Source organism: Triturus cristatus, chromosome 4_2 (assembly GCF_964204655.1).
Source record: "Triturus cristatus chromosome 4_2, aTriCri1.1, whole genome shotgun sequence".
Lineage (NCBI taxonomy): Eukaryota > Metazoa > Chordata > Amphibia > Caudata > Salamandridae > Triturus > Triturus cristatus.
Window position 1 is genome coordinate 116,956,129 of NC_140586.1, and position 17,809 is coordinate 116,973,937.

At 40.7% G+C, this 17,809-nt stretch overlaps 1 protein-coding gene across 1 annotated transcript in view; it reads right to left on the reverse strand.

Annotated features, from left to right (window-relative positions):
* Positions 1 to 225: 225 nt before the first annotated feature.
* Positions 226 to 17,809, reverse strand: part of LOC146833122 (intercellular adhesion molecule 2-like) — a 51,359-nt gene continuing 33,775 nt past the window's right edge. Inside the window, exons 3-5 of the mRNA XM_085600746.1 lie at positions 7,242 to 7,559; positions 3,407 to 3,667; positions 226 to 2,392 (exon numbers count right to left, since the gene is read on the reverse strand). Coding sequence (XP_085456872.1) covers positions 2,280 to 2,392; positions 3,407 to 3,667; positions 7,242 to 7,559 — 692 coding nt within the window. The 3' untranslated portion in view covers positions 226 to 2,279. The remainder of the gene's footprint in view (positions 2,393 to 3,406; positions 3,668 to 7,241; positions 7,560 to 17,809) is intronic.

Consider the following 17,809-nt stretch of genomic DNA (forward strand, 5'->3'; position numbering starts at 1 on the left):
CATTCTGAAATAATGTCTCCTGACATAGTGGACTGAAATAAATACCTATGACAAAAAATGTTCTGGAACTAAAAACTACAACCATTTCATTTACACCCTAAAAGATAAGCATGCAGGAGCCAATTTAGAAAAAAAGACATTCTATCAATTGGTTTCTATGAAATGGTGATGCCATTCATTCTGAAATTTCCATTTAACCGTTTATAAAAAATGGTTTCTCAATAATGATATTCCATTAAATCATTTTATTATGAAATCAAATACAGCCCAGTAAATAGAGTGGGCAAGGAGTACAAATTGAAACAATGATTTGTCTTGACAGTATCTGAGGGCATTTATAAAATGCCAGAAAGTTTGACATGCACAAATCACAGGACCTTTCCTAAGATTCAAACTTTTTTAACATCCATATAAATGTTTGAAAATTGGGACACCAGTTTATCTTTGAATTTTCGAATGTGTGAACAATCCTATTGGATATGCGGAGCACTTTATGAAAGCACAGTTGAACTCACTGGGGTCCAGTTTTCAGAAAGACAACAGAAGAATGTTCAGAAGAATGTTTCCGCTAAAGGACCCAGAAAGCGTAGCACTTTCGCATACTAATGCAAGGGCTACAGAAATCATTGTGCAGGAGGCTGATTGCAAGGCTTCACATGCAGAAAAGTATTTTCACTTGACAGATGTCCAAACAGCGATTAGAACAAGAGTACATTAAAAGGATATCATTGAAGTAAAGCAGTACAATTTCACATATCAGCAAGATAGGAGTTAAGCAACACAAACTAAGGGTCACATTCCAAATGTGAGCCTTGGAAGTGTTATTTTAGGGCACAGTCTGATGCATGGTTTTGAGGCTGACAGGTGTCATGCAAGGATGGAGCGCTGGAGTGGTGTTATTTCAGCAGTTTTAGACCTTTAATGGAATGTGCTGTTTTTGGCAGGAAAATGTAGAAGAAGCATTAGTTGAAGTCTGCAAATAAAGTTACGTAATACTACAATAAAAGAACAAAATAAGCACATCAAAAGCACTCTCGAGAGCAATACAACCTCAATACAACAATGCAACATAAATAAAAAACGATACAATAAAAGAAAACAGCACAACAATACAATAACACAATGATAATACAATATAACAAATAAACAGTTTTGCTCTATTGTTTTGATGTGTTGCTGTTTAGTTGTATTATGCTCATATTTTGGTGTTTTTTCATGGTGTTCTGCTAATTAGTTATGGAGTTGTGTTTTATTGTAATGTTGATGCGGTTTGCTGTATTAGTTGTGTTACATTGATTTATTAGTGTACAGTTATGTTGTTCTGGTACATTCATACTTTGCTTTGTAAGGCTGCTGTGTTGCATAATGTTTTGTTGTGCTGATGTATTGTGTTGGTATATTTTCTTTTGCATTGAATTTTTGTTACTGTGTTGATGTGTGGTTATACTGCATTGTTGCACTGAATTGGTATATTGGTTTGTTGTGCTCTGTTATTGTTTTAGTTTTGCGATGGTGTGTGTTATATTGTGTTTGTGAGGTGTGTTGTAATAATATTTTTTTGCAATGTTGTGCTCTTCATACTCTCATTTGATGGCTGTTGGTATGATTAGTTGTGATGTGTTTGTTGTGTTATGATGGGCTGTCATTTAATTGTGCTGTTCCACTGACATGTGACTGTTAGATATCGAGGTGTGTTACAATGTGGTTTCTTCTGTTGTGTGTTGTTCTGCTAGTGTGCCTCAAGGGCAGTTCATGCATTTAAACATGTAAAGATGCTTTTGTCACACAATACTGCACACAATGTATCCCTTGGCTCACACTTTGGTGGAGTTCCTCCTCCTTCAGCCAGTGGCTTTCAATCAAATCCAAGAGAGTAACATGGATAGCTAAATGTTATTGTGTACCCAGACCACAAAGGCCAAACTCAAGCTACCATGCTGTCCCTAAAATGGCAGACAGTAATACCACAGGCTCTTTGTATTGTACAATACATGCATCCCTCCCCCATTGTGCCCTGGTAGAAATACCTGCAGCATAACACTGTGAAAAGGCTACCTATCTAACACGGATCGTAACAGGACCATTGGTTTTTCGTACCTACATTTCTTATCCACATTCTATTTGTTATGCTGTTTGTTGTATGTGTCTTTCCAATCAAAGCCTTGAGTGCTCACATAGGCCATCTGTGGGACAAAGATGACACTTGTCAAATCATTTTTAAATGTCTGTTCATGTTCATTACTAAAATGTCCAATGTACCAAAGTAGTAAACTGTATATTTAGTTGTCCATTAAAGTGTCTCGATATTTCCAAAATAACCACGCCCCGCCAACAACTGTCAAACAGCTAACGATGATGATGATGACTGTTGCCCAAACAGGAAAGCCGGGTGCTGAAATTTCAACAAAAGACAAAAAAGATTAGCGTAGGTGTTGGAACGTTGCCCACAGAAGCAGTCCACATGTAAACTTCTCTCCCGCAATAGGACAGTACAGTATTGCCTCATCATACAGAAAAATACGAGAACAGGACCATCAAGGTGGTGTATTGATTTTTGTAGTTCATTCAGTATGACTTAAGGTAATACTTTTTTAATCTTGCAAATCTTTCTACATCTTTTATTTGTGCATACATTGTAACTTGGAGGTCTGGCTGTGTCTTGTCTCACATCTATGAATAAATTGTTAAGCGTGACTCTGGCTACTTTCTAAGAAGTGGGCCTTCAGAAGCCTGGACACTGTGATATATGCTCATACAGTATTTGGAAAACTGGGACTCTTGGAACTTCGTAAAGCTTAAAATAAACAATAACGTAGAAGACTTTTTACTTCTCACAGCGGTGCGAAAGCAGGTAGGTGGATGTCTTTGTACTAATCGCGATTGTGGATTCATGTTTTGTGGCCATCTTTGTACTTCTTGCACATAAATATTTTGGGGAATTTATCTTTCCTGTCCATAGGTGATTATCTGAAAACCTTGGTGTGTCTCACAGTTAGGTGTAAATCACACAAAAAATGCTACTGCTCATTTAAGCCCTCAAAAAAGAATTATGATGTACAGTTGATTTGATCAGAAGTTTTTAGGTCTTTGGAAGAGACCAAAAGACTTGCTGAGTCCCTGAGAAAGAAAGCCTAGCCCATTCTGAAACAGCGCATACATTGTTCTTGATTCTGAAGAAAAAAGTTATTCTTTTATTCCTTAATATATTGTGACAGAGAGAAAAAAAATCGCTTTTCAAAGACAAGGGGTGATACCAAATATGATCGAGACATAGTGTAAAAACAAGAACATAATAAGTTATTACATTTGCTTTAGTATCTATTTAGCTGGCATAAACCCTGACAGTCCATCACAGAGAGTATGTGACCATTTGCATTTTACAAAATCAGAATAGTGGCATCCTTACCTTTAAGAAGAATATCAACTTTTGCCATGGTGGTACCAAAGCGGTTTTGTGCCCTACACTCATAGGTCCCGCTGTGCATCTCTTGTGCAGCGATGATGGTGACTGTCGACCCATTGCGCGAGGTCCGCGAGCTTGCATTAGAGGGTAAGTGCCACGTGAACATTGGAGAGGGGTTTCCCTCGGCGTAGCACTTCACCGTAAAGTTATCCCCTTTTTGGAAATCTGTCCGTTCTGTGGAAATATTAATATTTATTGGTGGTCCTAGGATGGGAAAAGGAAGGAAGAAGAGGAATGTTTTAGCAAAAGGATGCAATGTGATACAATACACTTTCACTGGGCCAAACAAACAGCCCCTGTAGCACAGTATTAACAATACAGTATTAATAATATCCATGTATAGGTCATAACCCGCTAAGCAAAGGACACCGATGAACCCACTGTACACGGCATCCCTCCACATATGGAATTTGCTATCCATAAGCAGCACACTGCTCCTGAATTAAGACCAGTCGCAGAATGTTGCTTCTGGGCAAACAAGCTTTGGCCTCTGCCCACTATACTTACAATAGTCCAAAAAGACAGTCCAAAACAACTACCAAAGCATGGTGCAGTGTTACCAATTATTATAAAATAAAACGTCAAGATCTGTCATATCCCTTGGGAAATCAAGGACATGCTATGTGATAGCAACCCTATGGGAGATGAAGAAAAACTGTGTGAAAACAGCCCCACGTCATCATAGGCAGAACAACCCTACCAGAGACTGAAGATATGCAATGTGAGAAACAAACTACATACTGTGGACATATTATAGACATGCTAAGATGGGATGAGACAACAGCCCTATCGGAGATTGAGGATGTAATGTTTGTCAACATTTGCAGGTCAGATCAATCCAATTCAATGTCACAACAGTTCTATGAGAGATCGAGGACTGCAGCCCTATGGGAAACTGGGAACCCTCTTCATGGCTATAGGATTATGGGCGATCAAGGACGTACCATATGAAAACTTCTCCAAAGATGACCGAGGAAGTGCTATGTGAGAACAGCTCTATGAGGGATCATTGACCTACATTGTGAGAGCAGCCCTCTGGGAAATTGAAGACAGACTGCTTGAGAACACACCTCTGGGCAAATGAGGACTTACGATGTTACTATAGCTCCATGGCAGATTGAGGATATACCATGTTGCAAGAACCGCATGGGAGATTTGGATTACTCTGGCACCAAATTCACATGCTTGGAGACATGTTTTGAGGCGCTTTTGAGCCACCTGATTAACGAAGTACCTTCCATGTCTTGTCCACTTTATGAGTGGTCTTGTGCCAAATCCTTTTTCCCTTTTTTGTGTAGTTTGAGCTTTTTACCACTACAGCTGAATGTACTGTAATACTAGAAGAGATGAGCTTGTATGGCCGGCTCACTGAGTTATCACCTTCTGCATAGGCAAATGCAAAACGTAATTTTTTTAATCAAGGAGAGTGAGAGGTTATGATTGAGAGGGTCCGTCACGCCTTCTCCCACACATAAACATCGACAAAAAGCGTAACGTTCCACCAAAATGTGGAGACATTCTCTATCTAAGTCTAAGAAAAGTACTGTTATCAAGGCTCAATGAGCCTCACTCACCTAGGTTGCATGCTTCAGCCATGGATATGCTCGGTGGGCAAACAAGGGAGTCAGCACAGTTATTATGTAGAGTCAAGTTGCCTCTGAGGAGTCTTGATCTACATCAATAGTGATAGAAGAGTTTTGATTCAGATCATTTCATTCCCTCTTCCTAGGTCGTTTTGATTGTATTTGCCAGTCCAGACGGATCTCCGTCAATGTCTTGTCCGAGTACATCTCTTCTGCTTCCAAGTTCCAGATTGTGAGTACTTCCTCCATAGATTGAATCAATATGGTCTTCCTATTCAAACTGAATATCAACCTAATAGGGAACCCGCATTTATACCTGATCTATTTGCTTCGAATGTATTCAGTGGCCATTCTGAGAGATCCACACTTTGCCAATGTCACAGGTGAATTATCCCTGAAGAGTGAGATTGTGGCGCTTTTACAGATGATGTGATCCATTCCCCTGGCCACTGCTAATATTTTCTTTCATTTTGGAATAGAGCACCCTAGTCAATGTATCTGGGATTAGTTGGCTCTTGATCTCGTAGGGTGTTTATTAATCGGAGAGTGCAATCCATCTCGATGTGAGGGTCTTCAGCTTGTTCCTGCTGTGATTTAGAGGCCCCTGTACTAGATTTTCAGCTTGCTATCAGTCAAGGACTCAGAAAATGCTCTCTTGAGCAGGCATTGGGCTCCATATTCCACATCATTGACTTTTATATGGGAGCGCCTGGTGCTGGTTCTCTAGTGAGCCCCTTTTGTCATCACTTCCTCAAGCAGTTCGACTCTGCAAATGTATTTTTGGAGGGACTGATCTAGTTCTGTTACTGCTTTCGTGAGGTGCTGTCCTAACGCCATCATGTAATGCTTCAGTTCCGAGATAAGCATGTAGATATCTGCCTTGGGGGCTGGGGCCTCCATATTTTCCTCAGGGGTCTGGCATAGTGTCTGATCTGTTGGGCTACCTGCTAGAGTTTCTGTAGGCATCTTGTGAAGTGGACACTGTGCATGTCTTTGGTGTCCGCAGCTTTCTGCACTTTTGGCTGTGTTGACATCATTAATTCTTGTGGCATCTGTTTAAATGGGCTCTCCCTGTGTCACCTTTGCTTCAAGGCACTACATGGTGGCAATGTCGTTGCCAATCAGTAGGGAAGAGAGTGGTATCTCTGCAGTTACTAGCGCTAGGACTACACTGAAGCTGCGGTCAGGGATCTTAAGGTGTCGGCCTCACCCTAGAGGTCTGTTTGCTTCCATCATGGGTGTAAGTGAAAGACACAAGCGCATAAGTCTACATCGAGGCCAATTCCTTTTGCCGCACATATTCTCCTTCAAACTATTCTCTATGGCTCATTAATATGCCAGGTCCAGCTCATCTTAAACTCCTCAGAGAGTCGCCAGCCACTGCCTTAAAGGTTCGATTCAGGAGCCCTCTCTTCCTCTTCAGTGCCACAAAGAGATTCTTAAGGCGGGGATCTCGTCCGGGATCCCTGCCACAACCACAGTAATCAGCATGCCCTCACCAGTGGGTCAGATGGGTAGAGGCAGTCTTCACTATCACACTGTTCATTGGGCATGGCTTGACTGCAGGCTTTCTTACGCCCAGTCCACCAAGGGCGCCACTCAGCAATTCTCCAAGGCTCCTCTCTGAACTGCACCCTCACCCCAGGCTGTGGCCCACACTCAGTTCCTCCACATTAGCCAAAGCCTGCCCCTGACCCTGCTAATCTGAATGTCCAGCTTTGGTATTGGCACAACGGGCTCCCACAATACCCCCCCCCCCCCCCAGCTCTCTCATCTCTGCACTTGCGCCAGCACTTTGCACAGTCAAATGAGCCAGTAGGATTGGGCATCTTCTGGGCCATCTACATTTAAAAGTGCTGAGCCAGGTGCCATCTTGAATATGCATCACAGGGTTCATTCCACCTCACATTTTCACATCATCTCATGCTTCTCCTTGATTGCCGCTGGGCGCATCGAGGAGCCAATTGCTTCCCCTGCCAGATCTCTGCTACAAGAAATCATGACTGTCATTTATCTCCTGATAGCCATGAGAGGAGGTCCTAGGCCCAGGAGCCCAGCAAGGATACTTCCTCATCACTCCATTATTGCTGAATTTTTAAGGTTGCAGTCACAATGTGACTTTGTCACCCAAGTATGGAACTGGGAACTCATCAAATCTGAAAGGACAGATGGCACAGTCAAGAGCATGAACTTACCAACAATACTGATGGATTTCCGGAGGGATGATGCATTGAAAACTCCTCCGTTGGTTCTGAGATCCAACACTGCTATACAACTGTACTCAGCCCCTTGGTCCGTTCTCTGGGCAATGACGTCATGGGTGATGGTGACATCAGTGCTCGTATCCGTGAGATCTTGAGAAAATGTCTCTCTATGGAGTGTCTCAGTCCCCCTGAAGATGGACACGGATAGGTTTCTTTTTGGAGCTATGTTGAACACTTGGCATATCACCTTGTAGGACTGACCCGCCACCATTTCTGCAGGGAGGTCAACACGCACATCGCTGGGGGGTTCTAAAAAAGAGGGAGTGCAAGTATCAGATTCCACATCAGCACAGCACAATCCCAGATAACTCAATTGAAACTAAGCAAACCTCAACTGGAAGGTGTGACATATACTGTCCCCTTATTTTTCCTTTAATTTGAAAATGTCACTTTTCTTATTATTACTCCTAAATGTATTCCTCTAGTTCAGTACAGTTTTAAAACAAGGCTCACATTTTATCATCTTAATACCACAGTACGTGCATTGCAACATTTCCAATGAAGCCATTCTTATTGTCCATCGCTACTGGACAGCATGCTTTTTAAAGACATTTTATGACAAACCCTGTGCATTCTGTTTACATTTAGAATGCAGAAAACCAACACCTTGAAATATCATCTGTTCTGAGCCATCTTGCGAACTTTTCCAGTGCATTGTGGTCGACTGTGATTGTGTTGTCTATTGGTCTTTTGCTACACATGGTGAAGCAAAGAGATGAGGAAAAGGGATATTCCTTATGCACCCATAACAAAAGTTTTTTATGTTGCACATCTGAAAATGGACTTACAGATGTTTGGGTTTATTTCAGAATCTCAGGATTATTCATTTCTGAGGACATAGTTCCAACAGCCATGGGCAGGCCAGAGTTTAATCTTCGAACTTGAGGCACATTCAGAAACCTGTTTATTTTTCAATTACAATTTACTGTATGTTGTGCAAGAGAAAAACAACTACTACAGACTCAGTGTCAACTTATTGATACATACAGGAACCAGTTATGTTGGGGTTCAGGCTTGTGGATACGCGCATACATTACTTTGAATTAGGCAGTTGGTCTATAAAAAGATCTAAAAATACAAGTACACTTAGGAGTTTATTTATGTGTGTATTTATTTCTGTAATATCTAGGCAACACTTTATTGGGCATTGTAGATCAGTTACTACTGTGTGGTTCAGTGATATAGCCTCTTGAGTGGAACTAAGATTCTAGCCGAAAGTCTTTTATGTTTAGACAAGTAGAGTGTATTACGATCAGAATAGCCACTACAATTGCAAATGTAACCACTGGACAAGCGAAAATTACAGACAAGTGTCTATGAGTAGATTTCAAATAGACAAAGTTTCTAAACTGTAAAATAAGCTTGCGATGTAAAAGGGAGTGTGATCCTCACATCTGCACTTTGTGGTACGTCAAGTAGATTTTGTAATGAATAATTGAATTATTTTCTTACTGTTCCATTGTGGTCTTTCATACCTAGACCACCAACAGTAGAAACCTTAGGTCTGGATTCTTTTACATTGAAACTTCAAATGCTTAGGGGAGTAAAAAGTTGTTTCATTAAGAAAGTGGAAGATGGAAAACCTCATTGTTTGCAATACAGGTGCTAAATACCAAGACAAATAATTTATATTGAAAACTTTAAAGAAAAACAAGATGCAATAGTCCGAGCCCAACATTAGATGCAGGTAGAGTGAACGTATATGATTCTGACACACGCATACTACAAAAACACAATAGGATCCTATGATAAAATGATGGCAAACATGGGTAAACTTGTATTATATGAAAAAGTGGTATAAAAGTATGAAAGCAGGGAATTCTTGCTCAGGTATGTTCAAGGTTGAACCATGAGGGCAAGGAGTTGATGGAGGCCAGCTTTCCAGGACAACAATGGCCTAAGTAAATTCATCCCATTTAGATTCAGTGTAAGTCCGGGTCTGGTGGCTCAGTGGACTAATGCATCCACTGCAGGGGCCTGTGTTCGACCTCATGGTCAAACACAGGCCCCTGGATCCTGGCAGGTCCACTCAGCCTTTCATCCATCTGAGGTCGATAAAATAAGTACCATTGAGTTGGGTAACAATAAAACATCTGTTATTCAGCGCCAAGATACCCCGTTTGGGGTGAACGGGCGCCTTACAAATACACATGTTATGTTTATGTAAGTACATTTGTAGCATGTGGCTGTCCTCAAAATCTGGAATGGATGACCGTTCCATGAACTAATGCTGGACAGCCTTTGTGCTATATTTTTGGAAGGTTGTATTCAATAGCAAACTTTGCATTGAACTGTACTCAACAATCAATACCTTTCAGATTGAGTATATTTTACAGTCCTAATCTCTTTAATCTGTCTTCAAACCCCCCCCACCCCCCTCTTGTCCCTCCACATACCCTCCACATAAGTGCTAGCAAAATGTGAATATCCTAAATCAAAAGGTAGGTTGCAGTTCATGCATGAAGAATATGAATGAGGTGGATTGACATTGGACTACTCTAACGTTTCAATGTGTAAAAGAGGTGTTTTGTAATTGCAAATATTAAGAGAGCAGAATGGAGTAAGGGACTGAGGAGAAAGGGATATCTCCAGTTAACATGAAGTGACCTCAGTGCCTAGAACCCATCCACTGTGGCAGTGGGTCGAACATTGTTGCCACATTTCAAAGATTTTTTAGAATACGTCAGCAAAGATACTGAAATTGTGAGGGTGAAGTCTTAAAGACCACTGAACTGTATATGAAACATTTTGCCTCTATTGCCTTGGAAAGATCTTGACCAGTCTTATTTGAGGTTAAATCTGCCTCAGCCAGATAGGCCTCTCAAAGTACCCATCTAGGAAATCCACTAAATTCCCTATGTATTTCTTCACTTGTGTTGCAGGAATTTAGGTTTTAAAATAGGTTAATTTTTAGGAGGGACTTCCTGTATAATGTGTTTCTGGGTTTGTAGCCCCAGGCCAGTGCAGGGGAAGTTGGGAGACATCCCGCAGATCTAAAGTAATAGTAGGAGGAGATTTTAATCTTCCTTTGGACCCTATCTTGGATCGACATTCAGCGTTTAGGTATAGAACTCACAAAGCACAAAAGCAATTACTTAACCCTTGCACTTCACATTGTCTATTGGATGACTGGAGACTACACAGCCCAAAAGGTAGCGATTTCACTTTTTTCCGCCCTCACTCTAGCTTCTCCCATATTGATTATCTCCTTGTTGATTCCTCTCTTCTAAAAGACACGCCAGACAGACAAATTCATCCGATAGTTATATCTGACCATGCTGCAATTTTGATGTCCATTCATAGCATTGCTGATATTGTTGGGAGCCGAACTTGGCGCCTAAATACTGAGATTTTAGAGAATGAAGATGATATTGCAGAGCTAAATAAGGAGATTAATCTCTTTTTAATGACAATGACAATTCTGTTAATTCACCTACAATACTATGGGATGAATTTAAATGTGCAATGAGAGGACAGAGCATCAAGAGAATGTCGAAGAATAACTGTGAAATTAAGGCTTCTCTTCAGGCACTTTAGGACCATATTAAAAAGAAAGAGGCTTTGTTCAGACACTCTAATAATGAATCCCTCCTACAGGACATAAAACAGTTCAAATATTCCTTCAACTCTATTGTCAGTAAAAGAGCCTACCTTGGTGTTCATGCTCAAAAGCCCAGACAACTATTACTACGCAACAGAGCGGGTAAATTCTTGGCCTTCACTCTTAAATTTAAAAATCTCAAACACCCAAATCACACACATCAAATGCAAGGACGGTTCACAAAAATTCAACAACCAAGATATTCTCAAGGTCTTTAGAGAATTTTACCTACAGTTGACATGCGATCCGTCAAAATGCCTAGAATTCCTTAACTCACTTCCTATGTCTACGGTTTCGGACACAGATAACCATTTGAAATAGACAAGATTGTTAAAGCAATAAAAGTCACTTACTCAGGTATAGCGCCTCGGCTTTCCAATTGTCTTTTATGAAACTTTTAAGTCCTCTATTATCAAATACCTTAAAATATCTTGGATCAATATGCCCTGTCGGGCAAGGTCTCTGGCACAGCCGCTGAGGCCAAGGAGGTCAAGGATCATTCTGATCCAAAAAACTTCTGCCCCATCTCACTTTTAAACATGGAAGCCAAAATTTTCGTGCAAATCCTTGCAAATAGGTTGGTGGGCCCCATTCCCAAACTTAGTCATAATTCGCAAACGGGCTTTGTTAAGCTACGTCTCACTAGAGATAATATCCACACTTTTTGACGCATTCTAGAAAAAACTCGATTATCTGTGCTGCCAACTGCGGTGATTGTTCTCGACGCGGAATAGGTGTTTGATAAGTTGTCTTGGCCTTTTCTACGTGCGGTATTGGAGTCACACAAACTGGGTGACACCTTCATTAACATGGTCCCGGCACTCTATGCAAAATCCCAAAGCAAACATTAGGGTTAATGGCCCTACCTCCTCTTATTTCCACCTCCAACAAGGAATAAGACAGGGACGCCCCCTCTCTCCCTTACTTTTTTTAATTAACTATTAATTAGGTTACTCAATCCGGATTCAAGAATCACAGGTCTTCAATTTGGACAACACAAATTTAAAACAGCTGCATACGCAGACGGCATCCCTATCTTTTCTGAAGATATTGAGTCAGCTATCCCTGCTGTAATAAAAATTTCTCAAAAGTCTCTGGATATACTTTAAACAAAGACAAGACGGAGGTATTCCACTTAAGCCCTCTATGTCTCCCTTCCCGCCTAGGAGATGCAAGTCTTAAGTGGCACTCTACTCATCTTAAATATTTGAGGATCTGGTTTAGTAGACACCTCAGGGATACTATACTTTATAATGACTCTCACACTATTAATAAGGTCAAGGATCTTCTGATTGCCTAGTCACCCAAATTTATCAACAGGTGGGGTAGGTTTTAAACACTTAAAATGATGATCACCCCGATAGTACATTTTTTATCATTCATGCTGCCTCCAAAAGTCTCTCCCTCCATTTTGCAGGAACTGAACTAATTCACCTCCAAGTTCCTCTGGAATGATAAGAGAGCCAGGATCTCAAGCAAATCTCTTCGAAGACCTGCCTCATTAGGGGGGCGTAGTCTCCCAAATTAGAACCTTTACCTTTCTAGTGGCCCAAGGGACTTCCTGATTTCTCCCAGACTGGCACAACACTCCATCATGGCTGTATATTGAACGCGACCTCTGCTCCCCCTTTGACACATCCTCCTTTCTCACAATGTTGAAATTTACCACATTTCACTCTCACCGTATTCTTTCTGATACAGCAAAACAATAGACAAACAACTTCAGGAACCTATCAATTGCTCTAGGTGGGCGTCCTTATGGTTCAATCCTAAAACCAATACTGATCAAGACTGTAACATTGCAAATGTGTGGGCCTCTAAGGGAATCAGGTTAATAAAGGATCTGTATGATCCCAATCATGATACACTCCCCTTCTCAGCTCTAGCTAGGAAACACAATCTCACAAACCTTGATTTTTATAGTTTCCTCCGAATTAAGGTAAAAATATCTAAACTTGAGCTGTCCAAAAAGTCGGCCCTAATCATGCTCCTCACCCTCTTGCAACGCTCAAGCCATATCACTTCTAAAATCTACACATTTTCATCTGATCCCCTTCCCCACAAGATTCAATTATCTATACTAAATGGGCCAAACGTTTTGACAAAGGGGTTTTTGAGTATATTACACTTGACTCCTGGCACACGATTGGCAAACTTTCCCTGTACAGCAAAATTGCCCCGTCTCTCATTCAGTGAAAATTCTTTACAACAAATCTCTTACACTGAACTCCATTTCACCTACATAAGCTGAAACTTGGAGATAATGACAAATGCTGGAACCGCAATCTTGAGCCTAGCACACACCAACACATGTTTTTTAGGTGCCAACTACTAAACCCATATTGGACATCAATACAGACACATGTGTCAGCAATCTTTAATACACATATCCCTGTGCTTCTCTATGGTAATGTTGGGTCCCTGAGCTTCGCCATCTCCGATGCCTTTAGACTCTACAGATATGGTCTTACTCTTAGCCATTGCAGTTAAAATCATACTTACAGAATGGAAGTCTTTCCAACAACTTTCATACCATACCTGGTGGGCTTGGGTGTCATATCTCCGTGGGGCTCACACGACACTTTCAGGTAGGCACTCCGTACCGCCCATCTTTAGCATGGTTTGGCGGTCCCTGGATAGGTACATGAAACTAGGCTCTAAGGATCCATTTACTCACTCTGCTAGTGGGTCAGACCCTTTGAGGTTGCACTGGGGTCATGAAGCAGACATCCCGACTTATACTCTTACCCATCCCTCCTCCCATTCTCTCCTTTCTCCCATTTTTGATGGCGATTTTTCAAATATAGGCGATATAAATAAAGCCATATTTCTTGGTACTGAACCACACCCTGACAAACGTTTACAAGTTACGGCTCTTTTTGTGCTCTTGAACACATGTACTCTGTTCGTTATACTGTAGACACAAGTCTCTGTTGTGTCCTCGCCTACCTGCTTGGCTTGTACACTCTCTGCCGTATCAGCCATTACCTGTACTCAATTGTTCTCTCATGTGCACCCTGTACCGCATATACTTTGATTGTATCGCATGTATCTCTGATTGTATGGCTTTTTCTCTTTCGAAACCAATAAACTATTTGAACACAAAAAAAGTACTGGCAAAAGTGCATTGAACAGTCACATTTTTGCTTACATCGGAACAGCTAGATGAACATTCAGAAAACCAAAAAAGGTACCAGATCATAAAATCAGAAAAATTGTCACTTCTAGCACAATAATTATTATTAAAAATGCCTAACCTGAGTGACAGGCAAATATCAAGCCATTCACCAGACGCACAAAAGTATTCTGCTTCAGGGGCAGCATGACTCAAGACGTCACCTAGACGACCTGTGGGAAATGTGATATGTGCTCCTTATTTCTGTAAATTTAATCAATTTATTTAGCTATAGGTAAGGTAAGGTAAATTTTATTATACATGATTAATAAAAACCTTTGCAACAATAAAACAATATTAAAATTCACATTAAAATTTGTATAAAAAATTGCCCAGTGCAATTTGTTTCTTGTCCACAAGTCCTGAAATACACATGTGTTAACATCAAGCAACTTATTATAATTGTCCTCGATCAAGTAGGTTCTTAAGGTGCTTGTGCTTCAGGAACTGATCAACTGTATAAAGTTGACCTGGATTAAGCAGCAATGTTCAGAAACAAAGCAATATCAAATCCACTTTTAAACATTGTTTAAAATTACACAAATTGGTATAGTATGATCGGCAGTTTTAATTAAGCTGGACATAAATTCTTGAGTTTGAGAAGTATCAAAGTGCTTATGCTTCTGGATCGACTAAGCTGATTGTAATAGTCCTGGATTAGGCATCAGTTTCCGGAAACCAGGCATTATTAAAGTCACTTTTGGTATTGTTTGAGATTGCACAGTTCAATATAGCGTTCGCCTGCAGATCTTAAAGTGCTTGTGCTTCATGATCGGGTAAACAGGACATAATGTCCTAGTTTGAGCAGATCTGAAGGTACTTAAGCTCCGAAATCAAGTACACTGATCGTGTTTTCCTGTGCTCCAGTCTTCAGCTTTATAAAAGGTTGCACAGGACAATATAGTGCTCATCAGTTGATTTGAAAGTGCTTGTGCTTCAGAATCAGTAGGCTTATCATTGTTGCCACGGAGTGAACAGATCTTAAGATGCTAACACTTCAGGATCCGGTGAACTGGTCCTGGCTTAGGTTGATCTTGAGGTACTGGTATTTCAGAAACAGCTGAACTAGGTTGGTTATCCTAGGTTAAAGAGGATGCTGGTTCTAGCGCTAGTATTCTTGTTTCAGGTTGTTCCTTTGCACGTCTTATCATCATCAATCAGGACAACAGTAATCTGTATGCTATGATTTTTAATGTTTTGAGCTAACATCAAGCAGTGCCCTAACCGTGTGCATTTGTTTGTGTGTGCAACATGTTTTTGCACCTCATTGTTACTAAGTCAAAGAATTTAGTAAGCTGGCAGTTTAGTTGTCTCGGCTGGGTTGAAGCACAGCTTTACTGCCTGCCTGCAGGTCCGGATACCGTGCTGCTTGAAAAAAGGCTGTAGTGAGCTATACCTAATTTAGATTAGGGCAGCTACAGATGACATGGATAATATCCTCCTTCCTGACTCCGCATAGCCAACAGGACTGCAAACTGTCTCTCCGCTCCCAGAATGGCATGTGAGGGATAATCGGAATAACACCGAGTCGTAGCTTTTCTTTTCTTACGTCTTTATTTTGACTCCAATTTTAAGGTAAGATTGCGGCTGTAGTATTCCATAATCGCTAAGCATTATCCAGCCGCGTGCCCTTTTAGCAAGTATTTCCTTATCCTCTATAGCGGATATGATTTGTGTTGATTTTTTCACGATTTTTTTAAAAGACGTATAGTCAGTTGGTGTTCCCCAGAGATCCGACAGTACCAGTACTTTAAGGAAATCAAACAGATAGTCCCTGGCTGGAGATTTTCTGTGGCGTAGCAACTCGAGCCAGAGGTGGGAATTTAATGATCCAACCTCTGAGCTGCAGATCTTATGCCAACTAATGACATACACACCCCATCTTTCCACCGTTTATTTTTGAAGTCTGAATTCCAGACGTATTTGGGCTGGTGAAAAGTATTTTGGCAGGTGGAAGATTGCTCTATAGGAGTTGGCTATCACTATGTCCAGGGCTGCGGCATTCTTCCCTTGAAGAGATTCGCTCCCATATGTTAGATTCGGCCGTAATTTTGCTCGTAGCACCTGTAACAAGGGGTCTAGTAGTGTTAAGTTGAGCAGTTTGTCCTTCAGTGCTCTCATCGCCAGGTAGATCGCAGTTCCCTTCACCCGAAGAGACTCCAGTTGTGGTTTGAATGTATTTTTATGATCCATAAATACTCCCAGATATTTGTAGGAGGTTATCGAATCCAAGTCTTGTCCGTTCAAATGGCAATTGATCCTTTTTTTAAAGTAATTTACTGCCATGATCTTGGTTTTCTTAAGATTTATTAGCAGTGAATTCCTTTTTGAAAAGGTATAAGTTGCGTTCAAAAGGTGTTGAAGGTCAATCGGAGTCTGACTTATCAACACCAGAGCATCCACGTACAGCAAGCTTGACAGCACTTTGTTCCCCATTTTTGGAGCATGAGAAGAGCACTTGTCCAATTTGCCAGGCAAATCTGCTAGAAAAAGGTTGAATAGTAGAGGCGCTAGTATGCAAACTTGTTCCAACCCTTTAGAGGTTGGGATTTGTTTGGAAAATTGCATTCCTGGTCCTAGTTTGATCTTAAACCAGGTATCTGTGTGCAGCAATTTAAGCTGATCCAGAAGTGGTTTCGGTATCCCCCAACTTTCCAATTTTTGCCAAAGTTTGATTTTGTCAACATGATCGAAGGCAGCCGTATAATCAATATAGCAGAGGAATAGGGAGGTTTTGGCCTCTATAGCTTCATCCATTAGCAAAGTTAGTGCCATGATGTTTGTTGTGGTTCCTTAGCCCCGGCATAACCCTGTTTGATTAATTGGAATGATGGAGTTTTCGAATGCCCATGATGTTAGCTCATCCAGATTTGTTCCCGCAAAGTATTTTGCCTCAACCTCTATGAGGGCTATTAGCCGGTAGTTACTTGGAAGTTTCCTGTTGCCCTATTTAAAGATTGGGCTGATAATAGAACCTTCCCAGGACTCTGGGATTGTTGTTGTGTCCTTTATGTATTTAGCTATAGAGTTTGAACATGGATTGAAAACCAACACATGTATGACTTGTGTCTCAGCACATTTGATGTTTGTCCATATCATACATTGTATGTAGGCAGTAGAGCATGCCAACTCAAGAAATGCACTATTGAACAAATTCCAGTAATAATGAAAAACAGGACTACAGTTATCCCATGACTCTGCCTGGAGCTACATTTCATCAATCACACATTACATTATTTACATTCTTTGGAACTGGCATAATTCCAGCACTTATTAGAAGTAGGGAGCGTGAAGGCAAACTCTGTAAGTTTGAATTATATCATATTTTGGATCTGGTGGGTCTATTAGCCCGGCAGGGATATAACATGACAAATGAAATGCAGTATTTCTGTGGAATTAGAAACGGTGTGTTCTGTCATGGATAATGTTCTAGTTCAGCCTCAGTGTTATATGAAATATTTTCTCCTTTTCTTTAATGTAAATCAGTTTGACTGATAGCATCTCAGTAATATGAAGTGGAAAGCTTCGTAATATTGAGGATCAGTGCATATTAGGAGTTTTTTTCCTATGAAAAGAGAGCATTCATGGCCAGTAATTATTACTCATTTTATGGTTTATAATTTCACTTTGTAGAAGTTATTAGAACTACGACTTGACCCCCGGTATGATGTCTGGAAAATGACAAAAACATGGAAAAACAATAACTAAAAATTACAATCAACT